Source organism: Cottoperca gobio, chromosome 3, assembly GCF_900634415.1.
Source record: "Cottoperca gobio chromosome 3, fCotGob3.1, whole genome shotgun sequence".
NCBI classification, from domain to species: domain Eukaryota; kingdom Metazoa; phylum Chordata; class Actinopteri; order Perciformes; family Bovichtidae; genus Cottoperca; species Cottoperca gobio.
Genome location: NC_041357.1, coordinates 7,920,596 through 7,946,643, shown reverse-complemented (window position 1 = coordinate 7,946,643; position 26,048 = coordinate 7,920,596). Strand labels below are relative to the sequence as shown.

General features: G+C 39.2%; 3 protein-coding genes across 10 annotated transcripts; 1 reads left to right on the top strand and 2 right to left on the bottom strand.

Annotated features, from left to right (window-relative positions):
- Window positions 1-3,399: 3,399 nt before the first annotated feature.
- On the bottom strand, window positions 3,400-11,585 carry prc1b (protein regulator of cytokinesis 1b). 6 transcript variants are annotated; one of them, XM_029460864.1, is made up of 15 exons: window positions 11,423-11,585; window positions 11,053-11,185; window positions 9,656-9,778; window positions 9,113-9,346; window positions 8,185-8,355; window positions 7,763-7,912; window positions 7,492-7,639; window positions 7,260-7,396; window positions 6,958-7,053; window positions 6,706-6,852; window positions 6,502-6,612; window positions 6,278-6,391; window positions 5,728-5,934; window positions 5,580-5,614; window positions 3,400-4,309 (listed from the first exon to the last, which is right to left on the bottom strand). In XM_029460864.1, the coding sequence occupies exons 1-15, from the start codon at window positions 11,431-11,433 to the stop codon at window positions 4,261-4,263; spliced, it is 1,866 nt and encodes a 621-aa protein (XP_029316724.1). In that variant the 5' UTR covers window positions 11,434-11,585; the 3' UTR covers window positions 3,400-4,260. The 6 variants fall into 6 exon arrangements, with proteins under 6 accessions (XP_029316724.1, XP_029316742.1, XP_029316733.1 ...); XM_029460882.1 differs by having other exon boundaries at window positions 5,728-5,907; window positions 11,423-11,583; XM_029460873.1 differs by lacking the exon at window positions 5,580-5,614 and having other exon boundaries at window positions 11,423-11,584.
- Window positions 11,586-12,254: 669 nt separating this feature from the next.
- vps33b (VPS33B late endosome and lysosome associated) lies at window positions 12,255-23,431 on the bottom strand. 2 transcript variants are annotated; one of them, XM_029428558.1, is made up of 24 exons: window positions 23,119-23,431; window positions 22,677-22,784; window positions 21,953-22,033; window positions 21,792-21,853; window positions 21,579-21,628; window positions 20,692-20,759; window positions 20,569-20,614; window positions 20,385-20,479; window positions 17,935-18,039; window positions 17,706-17,796; window positions 17,541-17,618; window positions 16,643-16,716; window positions 16,469-16,555; window positions 16,296-16,386; window positions 16,143-16,217; window positions 15,997-16,061; window positions 15,854-15,908; window positions 15,717-15,763; window positions 14,652-14,784; window positions 14,405-14,478; window positions 14,200-14,301; window positions 14,033-14,108; window positions 13,243-13,362; window positions 12,255-12,482 (listed from the first exon to the last, which is right to left on the bottom strand). In XM_029428558.1, exons 2-24 carry the CDS (start codon window positions 22,770-22,772, stop codon window positions 12,403-12,405), a joined length of 1,851 nt encoding a protein of 616 aa, XP_029284418.1. In that variant the 5' UTR covers window positions 22,773-22,784; window positions 23,119-23,431; the 3' UTR covers window positions 12,255-12,402. The 2 variants fall into 2 exon arrangements, with proteins under 2 accessions (XP_029284418.1, XP_029284419.1); XM_029428559.1 differs by having other exon boundaries at window positions 22,994-23,130.
- hddc3 (HD domain containing 3) lies at window positions 23,159-25,972 on the top strand. 2 transcript variants are annotated; one of them, XM_029428561.1, is made up of 4 exons: window positions 23,159-23,352; window positions 24,033-24,088; window positions 24,171-24,411; window positions 25,755-25,972. In XM_029428561.1, the coding sequence occupies exons 1-4, from the start codon at window positions 23,268-23,270 to the stop codon at window positions 25,883-25,885; spliced, it is 513 nt and encodes a 170-aa protein (XP_029284421.1). In that variant the 5' UTR covers window positions 23,159-23,267; the 3' UTR covers window positions 25,886-25,972. The 2 variants fall into 2 exon arrangements, with proteins under 2 accessions (XP_029284421.1, XP_029284420.1); XM_029428560.1 differs by having other exon boundaries at window positions 23,161-23,379.
- The last annotated feature ends 76 nt before the right edge of the window (window positions 25,973-26,048 follow it).

Genomic DNA, 26,048 nt, shown 5'->3' with positions numbered 1-26,048 from the left:
ATTTACTTGTTTGTAGCAAGCTTACGTTTGTTGTTACCTTCCTGATGACTGAGTTTAAAGTCAGCTGTTAAAGTGTTAAAATGTTGATTCCCTAAATTCGAAATATTTCATTGAGTTGCCTCACTGATTAGTTGGTATTTAATTTGCATACAAGGATTATCACAGTCTAATGGGTAATTGTTTAAGACAGGGGTCACCAACCTTTTTGATACCGAGAGCTACTTCAAGAGTGCTGAATAATACCAAGGGCTACTTGTTTGATACAAACTTCCTGAATAACATAGTTGCACAGTTCACCTTTAATGATAATAGTATCATTAATAATCATAATAAATATTCATGTGTGAAGAGACTGTCTCCTCACAATGATTTACCATGGTAGGAAACACAGATATATTTAAACATGCAACATTATTTATTTATGTTCTCAATCTATTTCAACATTTGAAAGTCAGAGTTATCACATCTCTGATATTTTTGTAAATATCTTTTATTGACAGTTTTGTATGAATGAGCACATTTGTAGCATTTTGTTAAAAATCACACCGGTTATATTTTAGTACAAAGTATCACTTCTGTAAAAAAATTAAGGAAATCATTAACTGTCACATCTTCAGATCATATCCTGTTTGTTCAAACACTAACTTTGTAACATCGCAGAGAGTGGAGATCACATCGGAACCTTTCTTCTCCTCTTTGAACAGTGTTTTTAATAACCATCATTGCACCTTTCAAGACCTCTCCGTCCGAAAAGGCTTTCTTGTTCTTTATTAAAAATGTGCAAATACGTAAAATACACACCTAGCGCCCCATCGTAGCTGCTCCAGCTAGCTTGTCTCAGCGAAGAGGGAAATGGAGATTTAGCTTGCGCCCTACAGGGTCAAAGTTCATAAACATTTTAGTTTTTTAAATTCTATATTCAATATTGTCATTTTAAAATTATTATACATATACATTATTATACATATTATTATACAAAATATCGGCAACACGCTGGTTTACGTTGATATAAGGTAAGGTATAAGTAGTATTCGTTAAGAGCTCGCTGTGTTACGCTGGGGTGCGTTGTTGAACGCTGATGTTTTGAGCATGTTCAAAATTATCGGACGTACCCGACGTGTGCTTCATAAGATATGCAGACGTTACGTTAGACATGTGTGAATACGGAATACGTAGGTAAATATTTACCTACGTAAATACAGTACATGAATACTTACCTACGTAAATACCTGCGTGACTACGTTAGAGGTATGTTGGATATAGGCTACGTCGGCTGACGGTGAATCCTACAGCCAATGTATTGATAACGAGTGGATACCCTATTCCTACCCTATGTTAAGATTATGCCTGACGATGGAGTAACTTATTAAACGTGTTTCTAAAGTACAGCTAGCGTTCAGCATTTTAGACGTTCACCAGCATCAGCATGACGTGAACCAAATAGCAATTTTCCAGCTCTGTTTGCCAGACGCTCTGATACGTTTTAAATAGGTAAGTGATACGCTATCAATGTTTGACATACGTATAATAATTTGTTATGTATGCGTCAGCTACAACACCGCTGTGGAAAAGTTGGACGTATTTGGACTCTGACACATTTTGAGGTAATTTTCATATACGCCGGCATATGTTTCTGCCATACGGAACTGTGTATGTCTGGCGTGTTCGGTGTATCGTCTGCGTCCTTCAAACAATCACAACTTACCCTTAATTTATATTAACCTATTGTCAATATTTCCTATGCGTCGGCATACGTTTCTGTCACACGGATATGTGTGACAGGGCCTTAAGGACATAAAAACTTGGATGTCTAGCAACTTTTTGATGTTAAACACAGACAAAACTGAAGTTATTATACTTGGCCCTAAACGCCTCCGAAACGCATTTTCTAATGACATGGATGACATTCTAATGGATGGCATTAATTTGGCCTCCAGCACCACCGTAAGGAATCTTGGAATCTTTGATCAGGATCTGTTTTTTAACTCCCACATAAAACAAATCTCAAGGACTGCCTTCTTTCATCTACGTAACATTGCAAAAATAAGACACATCCTGTCTCAAAATGATGCAGAAAAACTAGTCCATGAATTTGTTACTTCAAGGCTGGATTACTGCAACTCATTGTTATCAGGTTGTCCCAAAAAGTCGCTTAAGACTCTTCAGTTGATCCAAAATGCAGCAGCACGTGTATTGACAATAACAAGGAAACGGGATCATATTACTCCTGTATTAGCTGCTCTGCACTGGCTCCCGGTAAAATACAGAATAGAATTCAAAATCCTTCTCCTGACTTACAAAGCAATTAATGGTCAGGCTCCAGCATATCTTAAAGATCTCATAGTACCTTATAAACCAACTAGAGCATTGCGCTCCCAGACTGCAGGGTTACTTGTAGTTCCTAGACTCTCTAAGAGTACAATGGGACCCAGAGCCTTCAGCTATCAAGCTCCTCTCCAGTGGAACCAGCTTCCAGTTTGTGTTCGGGAGGCAGACACCCTCTCCACATTTAAGAGCAGGCTAAAGACTTTACTTTTTGATAAAGCTTATAGTTAGGGCTGGCTCAGGCTTGCATTGGATCAGCCCCTAGTTATGCTGCTATAGGCTTAGGCTTAGACTTAGACTTCCTTCTCTTCCTCCCCTCCCTCTCTCTTCTTCTCCCTCTATCTGTATGCATTCATGTAAATGTATGTTACTAACTCAGCATCGGAGGCATCATCCCCGGCGTTTCTGTCTCTCATGTGGCAGGTTGCCACTGATAAAGTTTACATCAGGATCAGGAATTGTGGGTGCGCCTGCTGCCCTGGTCCTGCCGGACACCGGGAAGCCTTTTTGACATTATCCTGGATTCATCCAAACTTTCTCTTTTTTGATCACAACATAATTTCTGTCAAATGGATGTTGTATTTTTACTATGTTTTTTATCCTGTACACATGACATCTATTGCACATCTGTCTATCCTGGGAGAGGGATCCCTTCTCAGTTGCTCTTCCTGAGGTTTCTTCCATTTTCCCCCTTTAATTATGGGGTTTCTTTTAGGAAGTTTTTCAAATGACAAATGTGTAATTTGTGATATTGGGCTATATAAAATTTGGACACGGATGGGCCAAAATACAAAATATTTTACTTGTTTTGTATTTAAACAAGACTTGAACAGAACAGATAAAACACCTGGAGTGATTTGGAACCCTTTTAAACTGTTGAGTCAATAGACAAATTAGATTCTCTCAAACCTGACAAACGTCAAACTCATCTGACGTTTTGCTGGGTCTCATATCTTTGGAGTAACTTTCAAATATACTTTAGCCTGTGCAAATATTTACATTCCACCGTGTTTTGTGAGAACATGTGAAAGTTTGAGGCTAAAATTGTGAATGTTAAAAAACATAATCCATCTGTGCTTTAAGTGAAAATGCATTTATTCTATTTTGACAAGCATTTACAAAATCAATCATGATAGTGTGTTGATTTCATGTGATTTAAAATGATATACAGCACAAATTTATGACATACTTTAACTAACGTCTTTGTCAAACAGGAGTTTCTATGACGAGAACAGTGGATACAGAAATATGTACACAAATACATACATGTATGAAAACAGATTTGGATGGAACAGTGTGTGTAAAATTACAAAATGCGTGGACGGGCGCATATGCCCCGAGCAGTGTGTCCCCGGTTTGATTCCTCGACTGTACACTCTTTCCCCACATTTGCTGTCCCTCTCCACTTTCTCTATCAAATAAAAAAAAAGGCAAAAAATGCCCAAAAGAATTGAGGACAAAAAAAAATATACTATGTGCTGCAATATATTTTCAAAAAAAGTGCAAAGTATTCATAATACATTTGGCCTGTAACCCCCAATTGCATAACATCAGAAAGTTAAAATTTCTATCCTTTCCTTGAACAAAAAAAAAGAAAATGTGTACAGAACAAAATGCAGACAACATTTATTACATTTCAATAACTGGCAAAATTTAGAGAGCGAAGTAGTGTTAGTTAACTTATGACACATTCGTATTTTTTCCTTACAGTGAGAGACTGCTGAAGAAAACATGCTCAGCAACTGACAACAGAGTCCTTGTTTTTCACTGACTTAGCACTTAATATATTACCTTCATTTACATATAAAAGCAGATAGCAGGGAGAGGCAGTGATCCATTTAGGAGGAGATCAAAATTTCATTGAAAGGAATACGATATGATAGCTGAGGCAGTCACCCCCAGAGTGGAGAGGTCAAAGATCGGTGGTGGTGGAGTTCAGGATGTCGTGCTGGATCTTGGTGTTAGAGGCCTTGGACAGGTCTCGCTGTGGAGACAGAAAAGCAGCCGTTAAGTTTGAATCCTCAGGTGTAATGTGACGATACGAGGAAGAGACGACACAAGAGACAAACAGTCGCTGTACATTTACTTTCATTCTGAAATGACACACTGTGAAGGCTGTTAGTGTGAGTTAAAGAGATAACAGACGGACTAAAACACTATAAAGTATCATCAAGTTATTTACAACAATCTTTTTTGTGAAGTGTTTTTCTGAACATACACTGTTGACTTTCACTTGATTCCTAAATTGGATGCAATATTATTGGACAAACTCCCCACACAATTCCTGCTTAAGCAAATGCAGTGGAAGAGCAATAGCAAAAGTAACAAAATGCAATCACTGTGGTATATGGAGCATGCTGAAGGCGTCAGGCCCCAGTCTCAGAAGGCACTTTATTTTAGCCCAGTGATCCAAGATATACGGACATTTCTGAGGACAATTTTGACTTCAAACAAAAGGCTGCATGTCCTGGGTGATGTCCCTTAAACAGTCTTGTTCTACCACATTCTATTGTTAAGACATCAGTCAATCTCTCTTCTATGATGATTTTGACATACAAACCTAAAACCTGCTGTTGAAGTTTGACCAAACATATTCTGCCATCAAACTCCCTTTTAACTGCTGGTGTTTTCTTTATCTGGCCGACTACCCAATGAGTAGAGAGGAACACACACAGCAAATGCAGGTAAAGAAAGAAGTTTAGAAAGACAGAAAGATGTCGGAGCAGTGAAGGCTGTGGAAGTGTCAGTGTTTGTGGGGCAAGGCTGCCTTTAGACCATTTTGAGCCCTGTGTGAAAAACAATGCTGGCCTAGACGGGGGAGGGGGGGGGGGCTTACCTTTAGCACTACAACGCCATCTGGCAAGGTAGGCCAATCAGGTATGTGCAAGTGCACATTCCTGGTGGTGATTATGGTGTAACGTGAACGCCATATTTGAACTGTTTAACTATCGGCAGTCACCAAGACAAATAAAATAATTGCTACGATGAGGTTTCCAGCGTCTCAGTGTTTTGCCTTTTTCAAACTCACAGATCTGTTACTCAAACTGGACTTCCCCCAACACAGCTTTTTAACACAGGGCAGATTTTGGTCTGAATGCCTAAATACTAACTGTGAATGTTAAAGCCAAAGCAGCAAGTAAAGTTGCTCTTTAAAAAAAGAAAAACGTAATTTTCCCTTTAATTAGAGCCATGCATTTACTGCATAAAGACGGATTAGTTAGAATTATACACTGTTCTTAGGATTACAAACACACCTTAACTGAACAGGTTCAGTGTTGAGCAAGTCCCTCTAAAATATAAATGTACATCATTAGCATTTGTCCATCTTCTTAAATGTGTCATTGCACAGAAATGAGGAAAAAGAAGCAGAGAAAATAGATTACAGACAAAACTGTAAATTACCACAAACTCTGAATATGTGCTGGCGGCAGAGGCTATGCTGAAGTTAGGCTGTGGACTAGCGGGGATCAGCAACGCACCACTCAGAGGGCTCCCCTTCAGCTGAGCCTCGTTCTCCTTGTTACAGCCTTGCAGTCGTGGGTTGGGGGGTTTACCGCCACCTGGTGTCCGTGCTGCTGGACACTGGAGGACAAACGGCAGGAGAGAATCCTATCAGACAAGTGGGACCAAGACTTTTCTTACTTTTTGGATTTGTCGTTCATTGTGGAGGCATGCGACATTAAGGTTACACGTGGGCGAATAATTGATATGAAAATAATAATAATAATAGTAATAAAAATGCTGCCTGTGCTGGATGAGGGCGGTCCTCACATGGTTCACTGTCTGATGTTGCTGATGTCGGGACAATAAAGTGTATCTGTCTATATCTGTCAAAATGTTGTTTTCTAGAAATCTTTAACTGCGTCAGCTGATTTTCCACATCTCCTATAAATTATTCCTCAGGTTTGATGTGTGTAACTTCTTCATCTTCCTCCTTGAGAATGAAACCAACCTTGTTCACTGAGAGAGGTGGGCGGGGCACAGGTGAGCGACAGAGAGTTCCACCATAGACAGAGCGACTGGTGCTGTTAGAGGTGGCACTTGAAATGCTGGACGTGGCGTTAAACTAAAGAGAAGCAGAGGGAATGGGTTAGTGCTGACGGAGCCAGACGACTTTGAATAAAGCAAGAATTTATAACATGACTATAAACTATAAAAGTGAAATGGGTTTGTCACCTTTCGGGATTTATTTGGGGTAGTAGTGCCGAGCAGTCTGCGTTTGGTCGGGGTTCGTACTGCTGTTCCGTACAGCATGTCCACCTCGGTCTGTTTGCTCTTCTTGATATGCTGTTAAGAGTTTGTAAAGAGAAGCGTCAACACTTTTCCCAGCAAACATACAGCCTATAATACAACCATAGTAGCTAAAGGCAGCTTCTTTACCCTGTCTTGTTTCTCCTTCTCTTTCTCTATTCGGTGCAGCTCCCACTGTTCCTCCACATACTGCAAAAACTTCTGGCCGTTTACTAGAAACTCATGATCCTGCTCACTCTCCCATGCATCAATCTGAGCTTTTAATTTCTTTTCCAGCTAAAGAAACAAAAACACATCCATGATGTTGAGTCACTGTCAAATGTTTAAGAATTATTACAGGATATTTTCAGTTTAGAAAATAACAGGCAGCATTCGTCTTACCTTGGGCAGGCTTTTATGCAGCTCAGACCTTTGTTTCTCCTCTTTCAGAAGGTTTCCTCCTCTGTTAGCAAATCTTGTCGGATCCGTGGCTTTTTTCTGTGAGTGAGAAAGATTAAAAACTTAATAAAACAATTATTTAACATGCCGCAGTGTAACTATATTAAATAAATACATTCAGAGGTGCAATGAAACATTTGGGTTTTTAAAAGGTGTGCACATCTGAATGACTGAAAGTTTTGTTGCTACTTTATTTTTTTCACGTCGGATGCGTAACGTTCCTTTCCCTGTCAGAGTGTTCTCACCTCCAGCTCGAGGAAGAGTCTCCAGCTTTCTTCCCACTGATGAACACCGTCAAAAAGCTCTTTGTGGTCCTCATAGTGCTGCTTCAAGCGCTGGATCTCCGCATCATGCAGACTCAACAGCTCTTCAGTAAAAATCTCTATAAAAAAACAACAGTCAATTGAAGTCTTATCACTTTTCTAAACCCCAGTATTGTTCTGATTAAGACATAAATATTTAAACAAGAAAACCCACCGCTAAAATACGGAGCGAAATCCTGCCGCTGGTCAATGCTGAAGAAACACTTTTCCCAAAACACAGCGATCTCAGAGCGGATGGCATCAGTGACATTGCAGATGTTTAGCATTTTGAGCTCCTCCAGACGCTGAAATTCTGCTTGTAACTAAAGAAGAAAAATAAAGAGTAAAAAAGCAGCCACAACACTGTTAGTCACAGCTGACCATGAACAACAGAAAAGAACCGACTAAAAATGGACGAACTAGGAAGTCACACTCAGTCTTCTCACCGCTTCCAGATTCCTCTTCCTAGATGTGACCATGTGTTCGTTGAAGGCCTCTCTCTCCTCCTGGGGAACCTGCAGTCTATCCCACAGCCGCTGAATCTTCTCTCGGTGAGTCTCACAGATCACCTCGTTCTCCACCTTGCGTTCCTCCAGCTGCAGGATCAAAGTGACACAAAGTAGCAGAAGTTACAGACTTGGCTGTTTGAACTGTGACAATGCATCAGTTAATAAACCTTAAAGGTGGTAACAATGCTGAATCGCTCATTATATATATTTCACTGGATTAAATAAAACATCCAACATCAGCCAACAACACTGTCAGTCAAACTTCATGGCCTGATTATAATTGATGGGAAAATCCTTTTCTTTATCCTTAGAAATGACCTTAAACTTCCACTAAATGCAGTGTTATAAAACCATCATACCTGACAGACAAGCAGTTTGAGTGACGTGATGTTGTCTCTTGAAAGGCAAAAAGAGTCCTCGTCCTCACAGACGACGTCCTTCTCGAAGCTGGTCTCGGGAGTGTGGTCCAGCTCTTCCATGGACAAGATGATCTGTCTTTTGAGGTCCATGAACTCAGCATACCGCTTCGACTGAAAACACGACCGCAGCGCACCATTAATAAAGATTAGATGATGTTTTCTGTGTTGTTGCCTCATGCCAAATATGTAGTTTTATATTAAAACCAACCTCATCTTACTTGTAAAAAATCTAATTAAAAAAAAAAGTCAGAAGCAACCCAATATGAGGACAGATTTTGGGGCAGTCCAGCCTACACTTTTTAATCTGGGACCTGCAGGCTTTTGCCATAAATTAATTCTCAGTTGCAGCACATTAATGAGGTATAAGGTTGCAAAAACGCTCCCAATTTCATAAAATGATGTGATTACAGTCCAACTTAAGCGTCCTAAATGTTATCATTTAGAATAGATAATGAAGGTACATGTGACAGCTCCGAGTGTGAAAAACACTTTTCTTTTAATAGGATAACCACAAAGATCTTGAAGCCATTTGATGAGACTTTTTAATTCAATCATCTCTCATCAGCTGAACAAAAGATATACCTCAACAATATTAACTCTCTATGGAGTGAGAGAATCAGCCTCCTCTTAGTTTTTTAACTAATTTAGAGAAACACATAAATTAAATAAATTGCCAAAATGAGGCTTTCATCCGACAGTGACTCTGTGAAACACAGTGAAGATTACTGTGCAGCACAAAAACATTTTCCAATACAGTTTGTGCCCATCTTCCACCACCTCCACCCCTGGAAGAACCAAAGCGTCTTTATTCATGCAGTCAACATCACCGAACAGACGTAGACGTAGACGTAACACAGCAAGCTTCTACCTTCTCTGCGTTGTGGTTAGCGACGTGCTGGTCGAAGCTCTCCAGTTGTTCCAGTGTGGGGACAGAGTCTGGAGCGATGCCATAAGGCATGGAGCACAGGATGTCACACAGGTCCTGCTCTTGCTCCAGCAGAACCTTTAGCTGCTGCATCCGCTGAGTCCTCTCCTTCAACAGAGCCTCCACCTGTGTGCGGATGTTCTTCTCCTGCTGGAGCATGCTGATATCATTCTCCTCCTGAACACACAGAGAGGATAACAACAAGTTCACTTAACAAGAGGATTCTTAAAGACATTCAAATCTGTTTTTATCATCAACCAACTAATAACTACAATGACTGAGAGGCATTTATATTCATTTAGGTTATATATCCTATTAGAACAACATGATAACATAGTGAGTTAGCAGGTTATAATTGTGAATTATCAGAAAAAACAATAAAATTAATATTTGCATGAAATCCAGTCTTAGCTACTCAGATGTGCCGGTGCTGTAACAAAAGAAGTGTTGTGTTTTTAACACAGAAGGTTTAACAGTTATTGTTACCTCAAACTCAGTCAGCTGAAGCTCCAGGCAGAGTTTCTCCATTTCTGTCCTGCATGTTTGAATGCTGCTCACGAGCCTCTTTCTCAGAGATTCCTCTTCTTTGATCATCATCTCTAGTAAGCTCTGGCAGATAAAGACAAAAGAATAGATCAGCGATAGGCAGTGTTTAGACATTGGACTAGTTACCAGTAACTGATCATTTTGATAGTTATATTTAGCAAATATAGATAGAGATTTAAAAATGTTTTTATTTTTATTTTAATCCCACCATAAACCTAGTTGGGAGTTTACTTATTATACAGTAATACTGGTCCTTGGTGCAGATACTTTTGCCATGTTGATTATTAGTATCTGTCATAGTTATTAATACACACTACTGCGGTCTGAAAACACTCAACTGTAGAAAACATGGCATGTTAACTGTAGCAAAACAACAACAGTTTGTTTACTGGAAGCTTCCTTGTTGTCACACGGTTACCTCAAGTGAAAACATATTTTTGTAAATATTTAAGAAGGGGGAAATTTGGCTGTCTTAACTCGTCACAAAAGGTTTAAGAAATTCCGAGAAAGTTAGATATCAGCATCGGCTTGTACACGCAAAAATAACTTAAATAGAAATAGCCTGCAGTGACTGTAGTAATGCAAAGACAAACTTATGGATCCTCCATTCATCACATCGGTGTGACTAATGAGCCATTAATTCAACATTAGTCCTGATATCATACATTTGATCAATGGGCCATAAGTTGGACAACAAAACAAACTAAAACTGTCAAATGTTTTAACTTAACTTCATTAGTCGACAGGAGATTGGGCTATTTTCACTAGTGATGAACACCTGCTATTGTTATTGACATCTTTAGGATAAATCTCAAATAATGCAATAGTGAAAACTGGAGCCTGATTAATCTTGATCTTTAAAGCCCATCATGGATATTCAGGGATCAACGTATGAAGAAAAAACTTGCAGTGCAGAAGTGAAAAATACCTGTTTGAGGTCACCTAGAAACTTACAATTACAATTATATTTTTACACTATAAAATGTCCCATTCAGTACACACCTTGGTCCCAATGCTTTCATTACCAGGTGTCAGTCACTCTCGAATATCAGTCAGGATCTAGTCACATAATGCACATTCTCTGGGCATTCTTTTTTTGCATATTGCCCATTATGTTGCATATTGATTCCAATAGTTACACCCCCAAATTAAAAGCTCTACTATGCAGACTAATGTCTCACTAATGTAGTTTCGGTCATGATTGCGGTGTCTCTGTGAAAGCCCCCCACCCTCTTCTGTCAAAACCTGTTCATAATCTCCCAGATCGCGATACATTTGCTGACCTAAGAAAACAGCAAGTTTAGGTATTATTACACGTTTACAGGCTGGTGTCTCACCTTAATGTGGTTCTGGACAACATTAGTCCTCTGCAGTCTCTGGTCCTCGGGGATACCGATCTCCTCCCAAATGTCCTTCAGGTGGCAGAGCGCTTTATTCAGACACGACACAGCCTCTGCTGCGAGCACCTCGCTATACGGACGGACAAACAGTTGAAAGCATGGTCAACTCAGTTATCAATAATTCGTTTCGATGACACCAGTAGTGACATTAAAAAAAATAAAACACAGAACACACTTATCTGCTCGAGCTAACAGACGTTGGCGTTTAGCTAACGTCTGTTAGCTCGAATTTGCTATAGCTAATATCTAAGTTAACGTTAACGATTAGCAAACTGACTCCATCGGAAAAAAAAGTTTTTGACCTTACCTCTTTCTCATCGTTAAATTCCACTCTGTTGTAAATATCGGTGAACAGTTAAAAACAACTACCGTTAGCCTAACACTTGCCAAAGAGACGAGCGGAGCGTCGTCTCTCTGCCTGCTCTCAGTCTGGTCCGTTTGTACACAGTTCAAAATACGCGTACAGCGGTGTTCTGCTCTCTGATTGGCTCGTTCTGTGAGAGTGCCTGTTGTGTTAAACCGATGCCAGCCGCCAGAGCTTCAGGAGTTTAATCATGAGTGAACCGCCCGCCGTCGAACAACTCATGAAGAAAACAAACACACTATCATGGAGTTTCATGGAGGGTGTGCTGTAGCAGAAGTTTGACACTTCATACAACAATGGTGCTGTTGTTAATTTTAGACTGAAGAATTCACGGCATAAAAGTGGTGAAGGAATTACTCATATCCTTTACTGAAGTAAAAATAGTACCACACTATGAAAATACTCCAATTGCAAATACTACAGGTAAAAGTAAAAGTACACATTCTGCAGTCTGTGTTTTATAATTTTATATACACTTATAAAAAAAAATATATATATATATATATATATATATATATATATATATATATATATATATATATATATATATATATATATATAGCAATGCATCATAATCTATATATAAGATCATGAAGTGAAGTATCAAGTACAATATTTCCCTCTCATATGTAGTGTAGAAGTATAAAGTTGCATGAAAAGGGAAATACTCAAGTAAAGAAGTACAAGTACCACACATTTGTACTGAAGTATAAATAAATACAATTAGTAACATTCCACCTCTACCAAACCCTGAATAAAGCAAACAACCAACAAACAAGTTAAAAACATTTATTCACATTATACATCTTTACAGTTCTTTCATTGTCAGACCAGAAAGGGAACATTTTCCATCTGTAATGCCAGTGAGCTGGAGGGAATGTATGACAGGCGGCTGCAGGAATGTCTTTTAGTTGCGACAGGCTTCATACATGGTTGTCCAGCAAAGCCTCGATGAGTCTTGAACTGCTTGTAATCGCAGTTGTTACCACAATGAATTTATAACCTGTAAAAAGAAAGCAGTAATGTTTATTATTATTATAATTTAGACCATTGTACACCTACAGTTTATTAATTCCTACTAATTGTTACTTTTAGTCAGCTGAATAGGCTAAAATGTAAAATTTGTCTACAGAAAGGCATACAATTAGACATATATGATCATTAAAGTTACCAGCAATAAATAAATAATGCATGCACATCTACTTGGGTTGAATTAGAGCTTTTCTTTGCTTTCTAAGAATATTACATACCCTATAATGAAGTGTTTCTGCTCATTTCTGATAACTCAAGCTAATTTCATTTATATAGCTCAACATCACAAATTTGCCTCAAGGTGCTTTACAGTCCGATAAGGAAAAACGACTCCACGTAACCCTTTAGACAATTAAACACATGACAGTTATAGCCCAATCATGCTTTACACAAATGTAATGTGACATGGAATAATTCAATTTCAGGTGATTGTCAGGAATTATGGCACCAAAAGAGTAGGGCTGATGAATATCGAGCAAATATCTTCCACACTACTAAATAATACTTTGTAACCTAATAAATCATCAGGAGCAGTTCAGAATACAACGAGGCTTCCGTCTCTGTCATTGATTGGGAGGACAGAAGAAGTGAAACTAAACCACAAACAACAACAGCAGCACAAGCAAGAAGAATGAAGACGAGCAGGGGGAAACCTACAGTAGATGATTAGCACACACAAAAACACAAACACAAAGTCTTCTCCTGTAACGTCGCAGTCAGGCCATGTTTACCTCTCTCTCTGCCGAGGAAACGTAGAGCTGAGATCTCAGAAAAGGTGCAGCCACCGAGGAACATGACGAGGACGATGCGCTGAGCATCGTTCTTCGCTTTTGAATCAGCTCCGTTGCTGCCTGATGAGAGACAAAACATTTAGCATTCTCCTTCAAAACATTAAGATGTGGCTTTAATAGTTTGAACAGTCAGGATGTTTACATGCACACAAGAAACAATGTTTCTCTGAGAAATAAGGTCACAATAATAAGACATACTGAATACTTGTGCTCTCCATGCAGTAGGTCAGTGATCAGATGTCTCCCTTCCCCCAACCGTAGTTAGGGACCAGAGCTCACTTGTTTTAACTGTATTTTACAGATGCAAGCTATGACCTCATACTTCTCTTCTGCAGTTTCTAGTGTCTAAATTAAGTGGTGCAAATAACTTAAACTTCTAGAGGCGACTTTGTGTTCGTTTCAGCATTTAGTCACTTTGAATTAATTCATTTTGAACGTGAGGATGAATCGCTAGTGTAATGATCTTTTCTTTCATCCCACCTCTCTGCTGTGCTTAGTGTTTCTCCGTCTAAAGTCCCGGTCATGTAATATTTTACAAGTAAAAAGCCAATACTGAAATCCATTCACGCTCTATAAAATGACCAAGAAACCGTGCAAAATCAGGTTCATCTAATCCTGATTCCAAAAAATGTGTTTGTAGTTTCCACGGTGTTTAAGTAATCAGATTACTGCAGTAAGTTGATAGTTTTCATTTCATTTCAACATTATATTGATATTTCCTTGTTCTGACCTGTAACAGCGAATTCATGTCCATTTAGCAGCCTGGTGACTTCTTCAAGGCCCGTCCAACCGTCCCGCTCCAACACCTACACATGACCACACAAGGAATAACATCAAAAAAAGTTTCATCATGGCACGAATGGTCTGAAACAAAATGAATCCCACTGCTTTACTCGCCTGCTCAATAAGTTTGCAGCTCAGAGGGACGTATGCACCGCTGAAGATGTAGGCCATGTCTCGTGGGACACGCAGGTCATATTCTTCATCTGACTTTGGCACCTTTACACAAAATTATGAGTATTCAGTGTGGTTAGGACGAAATACCACACTGAATGGTATTCATGCCTTTTGGAGCAAAATAGTAAAGATGGTGAGAATTTACCAGGTTGAGCTTTCGGCTCAGGGCTCTGAAATTGCTCTTCCTCGCGAGAGAAGAGAAGGCGTCACTCAGCTTTCCTGAAAAACCCACCCCCCCAAAAAATGACGAGTTAAGAAAGGAAATAAGGAGGATCAGGGCAGTTTAATGGGATTTTGAAATCTGTCTTTTAACATTGGTCAGGTTCATGTATACAGGGAGAAACAGAGATTGTGATTCGGAGGTTAAAAACACAAAACGAAGCCCGACTCACCTGCAGTTTTGTCGTTGACCAGTTTACCCACTTTGCTCTCCATAACAGTCAGTGTTTCCCCGGGCTGCTGCTCCACCAGCAGCCCCAACTGCCTCAGGTTGGCAAAGGTGAGCAGGTGATCCACTCCGTAGCTCTGATGAGGTCAAGCAGAGAAAATGTTTCACATTAAGATCAGTAGCTCCTTAAATGAGGACAGGTTTAAAGGATGAGGCTGCGGGTATTCTATATTTCTCTCATTGTCAACAAAAAAAGACCTAAACCAATTTCTGAGCCTCTCTGTGGCACTAAGCCCATTCAAGCTTACTGAAGACGTAAATCTGTGTTTCCTAAAACAGCTGTACGCTGCAGATTTTAGCCTACATAACTCAAACAGGAGGACATTTATTGGGGATTCTTTTTAATTGAGGATTGATTCACATGTTGTGCTCTATTAACTATTTCTACAGTACTCACCCTTATTTACTTTTTACCTGATTTACTCAGGAGCGGGGCAACACACACATAGATAAAAGAAAATACTATGTGTACCACCAACTAGACTGAACAGCAAACAGCATTCATTGTATTTTCAGCCTTTGTTCATGTTTGTCATCATATGCTAAAGGTATGATTCTGGTTTTATCCAGCAAAAACACAGCTAACAAATAAGCAACTGCAAGCCAAGATGCAAATTATATTATTCATTTGGTGAAAGAAAAAACAGGAAGAGTGTTTGCTCCTGCCTTTAGTGTGAATACTTGAATATCATTTGTTTCAACAAACGTTAAAACAAAACAGCATGTTTCAAAACAAAACGTATTTTTAGAGTAGAGTAAACTGGAACCACATGAGAAATATCAGAAAATATGTAATTTCTTAAACACAGAAATGTTGTAACATGTCATAAATGTACTACTTCCACCAAGACAAATATAAGAATGTGATTTCTAAGGAAAAATAGTTGAAATGCACTTTGCTGCGTGTAATGCCAGACTATGTGTTTATTATTAATTTGTATAAAACGTTTGTTTGAGATCCACAGAGGGAAGTTTGTTGGTTGTTTTTTAAAATAATGTTAAGTCTCACCTGTAAATACTGTGCTTTTAATGAGCGGTAATCTTTTGGCAGAAGTCCTGTGAGAAAACACCATCACACAGCTTTTAATACAACATGAGAATAAACTGAATCTGTCTTTTAGTGATATTCACATAAAGACAAATCACCGTTTTCAGTGATGGACAGAAGACAGAGCAGCCTCAGACTTTCTATCATGGAGACCTTGGAAAAAAGCAAAGAATAAATACGTTTCATATCAATATTATTATTTCATCTATTCCTATATCCGTCCGCTTTTGAGCAAACGCACCTGTCGGTTGATGTGCTCCTCTATGAAAGAAATACTTTCCCGGATTTCAAATCCTTCAAGTAAAGCTGGAACAGAAAACAAGACAGAAGTGAAAACACTGAACTAAAACTTCAATTCAATGTTTGGACAGAGACGAGTATTCTTACAGTGTTCCGTCTTTAACAGCTCCTGAAAGTCCTGCTTCGTTTTCTTCTTCATTATTGCTTCACTAGCACCGATGTCTGCAAGACAATGTGCTCTTCAGTAAACCTTACCTGAAATGAGTGACAATCAATGAGACATACTGCTGTAGCACTCACGCATGCTAAGAAGCCGATGTTCCTGTTTTAACCCTTTTAGCTCCTCTGACACAAACGTCTTCATCTGCTTTATGTCCATCCCCCGACGCTTCTGTAGAGTTAACACAGCGTTAGCTCGGTCAGCCACAGGCTCAGTTACAATGACTGATGAGGGTGATACATTATTTTCTCACATCATATGCCGTCTGGAGATTCCTGGCTTTCTGACTGAGGAAGCCAAAGACGTTGGAGAAATGCTCGTTTCTAATTTCGTTGAAGACCTACGAGAAGAGAAGAGCGAGAGTTCAAACGGACGATTAACTTAAAGCTGTGATGACGGAAGATCTGTAGCATCAGCATTAACCTACCTTATCCTGAGAGTTCAGCATGACTTTCATACTTTTGTCAGAGGAGGTAACTTCAGGTCCAAACTCCACACATCCTGCATAACAGACACTGTGATGAGACATCGACACACTGAGCACGAACAAATGCTGGGAGGTTTCATTCTGCAGGAAAACAGTCTGAGCCCGAGCTGTGAGAATTAGTCAGTCAGATGTTTATGCTTTACAAAGCAAATAAATAAATAAAAGTAATGTCCTAAAATGTCTGGAAAAAAAGCCAAATAATTCATAGATCAAAACACATCTGAGAATCTATAAAATTAAATCATTTTATTAGATATTGCCGAGTAAAATAAATAAAAGTAAAATAGCAAGCAGCTCATTGTAGTGCACTGGGATCTCCTTATGGAACATCCTGCCCCTGCTTAATTAACAAAGCCAGACAAAAGGCAATGCGGTTGTTGGTTCGCTTTTAAGGGAGGGAGTTTGAACCATCGGCGTGGAGTTGCAAAGGAGGACTAGTTTTAAAAACTAGGTTTATGGTTTATGTTTTGTATGTTTGTTTCCATCGATTTGCCCGTTTCCATGTATTGTGGTAGTTTTTTGCATTGAGCACTTTGGAAATAAGTGTGTTTAGTTATGCCTTTAAGTGCTTTCCTCTGGGATGTTTGTGTCATGTTACCCTTTTGAGTTGTGCTTTTAAATTAATATTCAAAATCAAATCAAATAAATTGTGAAGGTCAGCTTTGTGAAAAGTTCTTTATGAGCTGAGACGCGGCAGGGGAACAATGCAAAGTCTGTCCTCCTCTGTCGTCATCTTTACACATGAACTGAGTTCTCAGATTCGTCTGGCTTATTGTGGACGGATGTTGATTTTCACACTGAACACAGTCAATTCTCCACAGGCTGCTTTGATACCCACCACATTTGATTCTAAATATATCATCCACGAGACCTTCATAGACAACTTGTGAGCACAGAGGAGTGACAAAGTCCACATCTGCAAAGAAAAGGACAATGTTAGGGAAGACAGAGAGCACAGCTCAGCATACGACCACACACGTATTAAGGAGACATATCTTCTCACCTCTGTCGATGAGGAAAACCTTTCCTATTTCAGCATGCTGAGCTCTTTGTTCTCCCTCTTCCACCTGCTCCCTCCACGACTCGTACGCCATCTGGTACCAGACAGACGGACAGAATTACTGGCAGGTCACAGCAGAAACATTATTTTAGGTAAAGCCAAAACAAATCACAGTAGATCTGAACATTAAACTCGATAACAGGACAGTTTTGGGTCTCTGATCATATGGCACCTTAGAACATCGACCAATCCCGTAGACCTTTGAGAACGGGCCGTAAAGGGAGTGAAGGAGGTGCAGAGCGCTGCCGGCTGTCCTCACCCAGCGCTGGTCCCCCGCCTGTGAGAATAAACACAACCTGATGAATCTTAGCTGCTGCTCGGATCCTACAGTATGTGCTACAATGACGGGGGGGGGGGGGGGGGGGGCGTGCGTGCATGGTTTCTATTTAGTTCTCCCCTCTCCTTTCTTCCGCTCTGTAGGTGTGTGCGCACGTCTGTGTGTGTGTGTCAGGTGCGAAGCCCCGCCCTTTGCAAAACGGAGCGAAGGAGAGAATGTGAATGCGCAAAGTAGACAGTACAAACTGAAACGTGCACATAAATTAGATCAATAGCATAAGTGTTTAGTTTATTTAATAAAAGAGCACCTGTCAATGTGAAAAGTGAGATGTGAATAAAAACTTTCTTTTGTTTGTTTTTTTGAGAAAAAAAAAGAAAAACCTTGAATTTCAGGGGGGGCGTTGGGCTCCGTTGGCGGGGCGCAGTGCCCCCCCAAGACGATGGTAGGGGAAACACTGTATACAATATATATAAAATACATTTTATATCCTGATTCGTAGTGAAAATAATCATTAGACATAGAAGCTCTGGAATGTATTAACTTGGCCTCCAGCACCACTGTAAGGAATCTTGGCGTCATCTTTGATCAAGATCTGTCGTTTAACTCCCACATAAAACAAATCTCAAGGACTGCCTTCTTTCATCTACGTAACATTGCAAAAATAAGACACATCCTGTCTCAAAATGATGCAGAAAAACTAGTCCATGCATTTGTTACTTCAAGGCTGGATTACTTGCAACTCATTGTTATCAGGTTGTCCAAAAAGTCACTTAAGACTCTTCAGTTGATCCAAAATGCAGCGGCACGTGTATTGACTAGAACAAGGAAACAGGGATCATATTACTCCTGTATTAGCTGCTCTGCACTGGCTCCCTGGTAAAATACAGAATAGAATTCAAAATCCTTCTCCTGACTTACAAATCAATTAATGGTCAGGCTCCAGCATATCTTAAAGATCTCATAGTACCTTATAAACCAACTAGAGCATTACGCTCCCAGACTGCAGGGTTACTTGTAGTTCCTAGAGTCTGTAAGAGTACAATGGGAGCCAGAGCCTTCAGCTATCAAGCTCCTCTCCAGTGGAACCAGCTTCCAGTTTGTGTTTGGGAGGCAGACACACTCTCCACATTTAAGAGTAGGCTAAAGACTTTCCTTTTTGATAAAGCTTATAGTTAGGGCTGGCTCAGGTTTGCCCTGGATCAGCCCCTAGTTATGCTGCTATAGGCTTAGACTGCCGGGGGACACCTCCCTTCTCTTCTTCCTTCTCTTCCTCTCTCCTCTCCCTCCCTCTCTTCTTCTCCCTCTCTATCGGTATGTATTTATGTAAATGTATGTTACTAACTCATCATCCGGGGCATCATCCCCGGAGTGTCTGTCTCTCATGTGGCAGGTTGCCACTGATAAAGTTTACGTCAGGATCAGGAATCGTGGCTGCGCCTGCTGCCCTGGTCCTGCTGGACACCGGGAAGCCTTATTGACATTTTCCTGGATTCATCCAAACTTTCAATTTTTTTTCCCAACACAACATAATTTCTGTCAAATGTTGTATTTGTACTATGTTGTTTATCCTGTACACACGACATCTATTGCACGTCTGTCCGTCCTGGGAGAGGGATCCCTCCTCAGTTGCTCTCCCTGAGGTTTCTTCCATTTTTCCCCCTTTAATTATGGGGTTTCTTTTAGGAAGTTTTTCCTTGTGCGATGCGAGGGTCTAAGGACAGAGGGTCTGAGGACAGAGGGTCTAAGGACAGAGGGTCTAAGGACAGAGGGTGTCGTAACCTGTACAGTCTGTAAAGCACACTGAGACACATGTATAATTTGTGATATTGGGCTATACAAATAAATTTGATTTGATTTGATGATTAGTTGCAGCCCTTATATTGCATCCAGCAGAATTCTAATTAGACGGAAGCATTTTATTTTTAACCTCTCTGTGTGTGTGTGTGTGTGTGTGTGTGTGTGTGGGGCCAACACTTTTATCTGCATCAGTCCAATATTATTTTTCTGAGAATATCCATTATTGTTGAATATTAATGCGTTTTTAAACATTTGGTACTTTTTGTAATGGGCTGCAACTTCATCAAATAAATTCCGACCATAATTTCTTAGAGCCAAAGTATATAGTATAAACATATTTCAATTGTTTGTTTTGTGCAACCAACATTTCAAAACTCAAAGATAGTTTCAGTTTACTATTACAGATGACGAAGAACCCAATATTTTCTGGGTCACATTATAAAAGCTGGAACAAATTAATTTCTTACAAAAATGACTTAAAATGATAAATTATTTGTTAATTGACTAAATAGTTAAATCGACTATTAATTTCCGTGCACAATATTTACCAGGAAGTTGTCTCGGAAGAACTCTGGCAGCTCCAGACTGATGATGTCCTCGTCAAGAGGAAGAAGATAGAAAGACCACTCATCAGTGGTCACATCTGTGGGAACACAACAACAAGTTTAACACTTCTCACCAACACTGATCACTTCTGCTGAAACACAAAGGGAAGAAAGAAAGGATGCTCACCACCAATCAGCCCCTGCTCCTCCAGCACCGCCTCACACGCATAGAACTAAACGACACAGGAGGGTCAACAGGTAAATGTCAAATGTCAGCAGAGTTTGTGCAAAACTGCAGAGCGGGAAATACCTTCTGAGGGGTAAAGATGATCTTGTATCTTCTACATTTTCCTGCTGCCTTGTCTGCATTGGCCACATCTGCAACAAGAAGGAATGTAGCATGACATTATTAGCAGGCTCATAGTACAGGAATCAAGGGATACAGGAGCAATGATACTAAGTCACTACATGGATGTAAGGCTGGGTATCGTGGGAAGTTTTTGTTACAAGTGCCAATAGCATACTTGAGTTTTGGTACCAAAAGAACCCTTTTTTATGAGCATTGATCTGACAAATATAAACATACTCGCAAATAAAAATTCCAACATTCTGATTTAAATCAGAAACTGTGTGATCAAAGAATAAAGAAATACAATTAGGAATCTGACAAGACATTCAATTTCACCTTTCTGTACTTGACGATTTTAATGGTGCCAAAGAAATGTTGAGGCTCAATACCCAACCCTATGTATGATGTGATCAATGGAACAAGAGAGGATGACAAAATCAAAAAATAAGTTTTATAATTACATGCGATTATACAATGATATTTTGTAACATATCACCACTGTTGGCAGCCCCTGGATCTGACGTGTTGGTATTTTTAATATGTTCACTTACATCTAAAGGACTGAATGCTTGGGTTGAGCAAACTTAATATAACTTGCAATTAATAAAAAAAAGATCTCTCCATCCATCTATATAAAGCTTTTATTAATACGAGCACTACGCAATACGAGTAATGTTATTGCTTTCTATTTTTTATATTGTTTTTGGGTAAAATAAAAAGGTATATAAGGAATTTTATTTCCATTTTAATTTGTGTTGTTGTAATTGTCTTGCTTGGTTTCTATTGCAGTCCTAAAATTCTTGTTTCTGTTTCAATCATGTCAAGATCCTAGATCCAAATCTACTCACCACATATCCATTTGACAGTTTGTATTCTTGGCCGGATCAGAAAACAGAGCCTGAAAGAAAGTAACGCCACATTGTCATGCAGTCACAGCAATGTGTGTGTGTGTGTGTGTGTGTGTGTGTGTGTGTGTGTGTGTGTGTGTGTGTGTGTGTGTGTGTGTGTGTGTGTGTGTGTGTGTTAAATGATGATAGGATTATGGAGGGTGCAGGGCTCACTGATCTGAGGTGCTGAGAACAGGTTTGTATTCCACTTTGTAGAGTTTGTCGACTTCATGTTGCTGTAAAAAAGGAAAGAATAGAAAAAGGTTTGAAGAATACATTGAAACTGCAGATTCTCAATCGCAAGAGTCAGAAGAGTAAAAACTGATGAGGTTTACCTTTAGGGTTGACACATTAGCAATACGATCCAGCGGGCTCATCAAGTCTGGCTCAATGAAGAGGTCCTTCTTCCCCGGCAGCTGTGTGACAAAGAGAGGGAGATGAATGAGACGCGTGCTTTTGTGCATAAAAACATATTATGCTTTAATCCGTCTCTCAATACTGTTCATAAACAGGCAAAAGAAATTCAAACAGCTGGGCATTGTTATTATTCGTCAACGCAACTCAAACAGGAGGACATAGTGCATTTGTTGGGGACTACTTTTAGCGACAGATTAATCCACATTGGGTGCTCCAGGTAATATTTTGGGCAGCAGGACAGAGTATGTGGGATATTTTATTGGTAATGAAGAAACATGTCGCCCAGTGTAACTGTGTTGCTTGATGTGTTTTTACTAGTTTTTGGACAACAATGGAGCTCCATGACACAGAGGAACATCAGGCTTTAGATATAGAGACTACTTGTTAGTAATGTATTGTTGGTTCTTAGTCTTTTCATGGGATTTGTTGACAATAAGACTTTGCAGCAGCTGCTTCGTAATTTCACAGTCACCTTCAGTGTAAAAGGATTCCTTATGTTTCTGTTTTGGTAACTGACAATTGTGTATTCAATTAACATCCTATAATAAAAGCGTTAACATATGCTTTTTTATTTATATGCCAGTCATATTAGTAGTGGTATGTTTTGTTGGAGTAGCATAACATATTGTGATTGGGTCCTACCTGTTCCAGCAGATAGATGAGCTGATCTCTGGCCAGCCTTTTAAGCAAAAAGAAGTCAGGGAGCTCCGGGCAATCTCTCCTGACACTGTGAGCCATTCTGGGCCACAACTGGGACAGGACAATAATCACTCATTCAATGCACACATTAATACAATGCCATATAACGAAACTACTCCAGAAACAGAACGTGAAATGACAGAGAGGCTGCAAGCAACAGAAACACATAGACACTACTCAAATGTAGGCTGTAGCTAAGCTAGCTTGTAGGCTAAAAACACATCCTTCACATCACACGAATTTTCACGACTTAGACTTACATTAAAATGCTGACAGTTATATAGAAATCATTTCACATAAATATTAAATAAATGACATAAATTAAGGAGTGGATATCTGTAAAAAACATAAGCAAAAAGGGCGTTTGGCTGATATTAAAAGCTACCTGCTTCCGTAGCTAAATAAGCGGAATCGATCCCATGATCACCTGCTGTTTCCACCCGGACACCAGAAGGAACGGACTGCTACGCTCACTGCGAAGTTCAATCACCTGACACTGTTGTTTTTTTTGTCCCTACATGTTATTCTTCCACCATGAATTCAGACGCAGTTTTGTTGTTAGAGACCGTTAATTTTGCCGCAGAGAAACATCGTAACCAGCGACGTAAAGATCCAGAGGGTACGCCGTACATTAATCACCCCATCGGTAGGTAGGAGTGCTTTCATTTTGTTGTGATGCCTTCAGGTGCCGTCTTGAATCTGTAGGTCCAACAAAGCAGAAGTAAAAATAAAAACAGTGGTGGGAAGTTACTAAATCTATTACTCAAGTACGTTACTGTACTTAAGTACAATTTTGAGGTACTTTGACAGCTTTGGTGATTCAGTTTATTAACACAAAATATAATCAACAAATGAAATGTTTTATTATAGATTAAGATAAGATAAGGCTTTAACATTTTGCCATATCATGTACATTGATACATCTATAATATAGTAATACATTATTCCAAAATGGGTAATATTACACGAGGTGTACCTTTTAGTCTTGGTAAATTCAGTATATACTATTTTAATGCTAAAAGTTTATTTATTTTGCAACTGTAAAATACCTTGCTCAGGGTATATCTTGGTACCAATTATAAAAAAGCAGATATAAGAAAGTGCGTGTTAAAAAGTGATATATGTTTATTACTATTAAATGCAATGACTGTTATCTTCAACTCTTTAGTTTCCTTGTTAAATGGTTTGTGAACATTTATAATCCTTGTATTTCTGGACAGCAGCTAAAACATTAAGACATCTTGTGGACTTTCCTCTTTCTGATACTCACAGCTGTGTGTGTGTGTATGTACTTTTAAGGAGTAGCAAGAATCGTCAGCCATGAAGCAGGCGTCACAGACATTGAGGTTTTGCAGGTACGTTGTTTGTTATCAGTTAGTTACTGTCCGTTACAGTGTTTCTTGTATTATTGAGCCTGCTTCGTTGTCTTCCCTGCAGGCTGCTCTGCTTCATGACACAGTGGAGGACACAGACACTTCTCCTGCAGAGCTCGAGGCGAAGTTTGGTCCAATCGTGGCTCGTATCGTTCAGGAGGTGACGGACGACAAAAGCCTGTCCAAACAGGAGAGGAAGCGTCTGCAGGTGGAACATGCGGCTCACTGCAGCCGCCAAGCCAAACTGGTCAAACTGGCTGATAAACTTTACAATCTGAGGGACCTGAACCGATGCACACCTGCTGGTCAGCATCTGAATACATATTTTAATGTGAAACTTGCAAGAACTTAAATAAAAATGCAGCTTTATCCAACAAAGAAATTTGAACAGTAGCTAGAAAAAAAAAGCAAAAACAAATCTGGAAAAAACATGTTTTTTTAAATATTGGCACACCTTTATTGTAAAAACAGCATGTATATTTGTTTAATATAGCTAGTGGTCTAGTCAAAGTCAACCCAATACCCCTGCTGTTTTATTATAACTAGAGATAGCAGTAAACAAAATTAAAAATTTCTATATTTTTGTTATTGCCAACAAATCTCATGAAAAGACCAAAACCAACAATGTGTTAGTCCGCCAGTCTCTTAATAAATGCTGACTTCCCTCCACCGTATGTTGACTCTCAACCCTGAGACAATTCTCTCATTCTCTCACATAGTGCAATTGTGTGGAACTATTTTCAGCTATATCAGGCTCTAGCTTCATAGGCAATACTTGTAAGTAGGAATTCCTTGTTGGTTTTGGTCTTTTCAGTGGATTTGTCAACTATAATAAAAGTGTCCTTTTGTCCTTTATGCAGGAGTACACACAACAAAGTATATCCAAGTCACACAAATATAAGTAATGATTTTGGAAATGAACCTGTCCAACTATTACTACTTCATGGACTATAATAAAACTAAAAAACTGTGCTCTGCAAGGACAGTTTAAGGTGCAGTTGTCATATACATGTAATAATAATAATAATAATAATAATAATAACAATAATAATAAGCTTTATTTGTATAGCACCTTTCATACAAGAATTGCAGCCCAAAGTGCTTCACAGCAAAAACATAACAATTAGTACAAGGACAGAATAAGAGCATTTACAGTACAATAATCACAGTGATGATGTAAATGAGTCTGAAGTACCAATATAAAAATAGCAGAATTAAAATAGTATAAAATAACATTGGAGATCATGCCTAGTTTCCGTATCTGTGAAATCACATTCATCACACCATTCTTGTAAATGTTTTAAACTATCAGAGCCATATTTTGAAAGCATGAGATCAACAACGGGCCCCTGTGGCCCTTCAACTGGTTTACTCCCTTCGGTTAAAGACAGTTTTTCTCCAATACACATTTGTCAGAGAAACTTCCTCTTTTTCCCGTGGTAAAACAGTCTATTTGATCTCAGGTTTTTCAAAAATACACACTCTGAAATGTATCTCAGTTACCTTTAAACATTCAATGTTAAACCAGGTATAGCTAAAATTGCAAAAATGTAGTGAAGTTCTGTCACAAAATGGAAATACACAAGTACCAACACATGAAAATGTACTTAGTCACCATACTTCCTCCCTCTCTGTGTGTGTTTGGCAGGTTGGACAGCCGAGCGGGTGCAGGAGTATTTTATGTGGTCCTGTGAGGTGGTGAAAGGCCTGAGAGGAACCAACTCCGCTCTGGAGGAGAGACTGGAGGAGCTCTTCAGACAGAGAGGGGTCCAGCTCTGACAACACAGGGGAGAGCACACCGTTCAAATTACAAATAAGATACATTTTCATTTGTAAATTAAAGAAATAAATTATATTTCATATGCACTTGTGTGGTCTTTCATTTATATTTTCATACTTTGGTTGTATAATTAAATTAAGGGTATGGTTGAAAGTTAGTGAG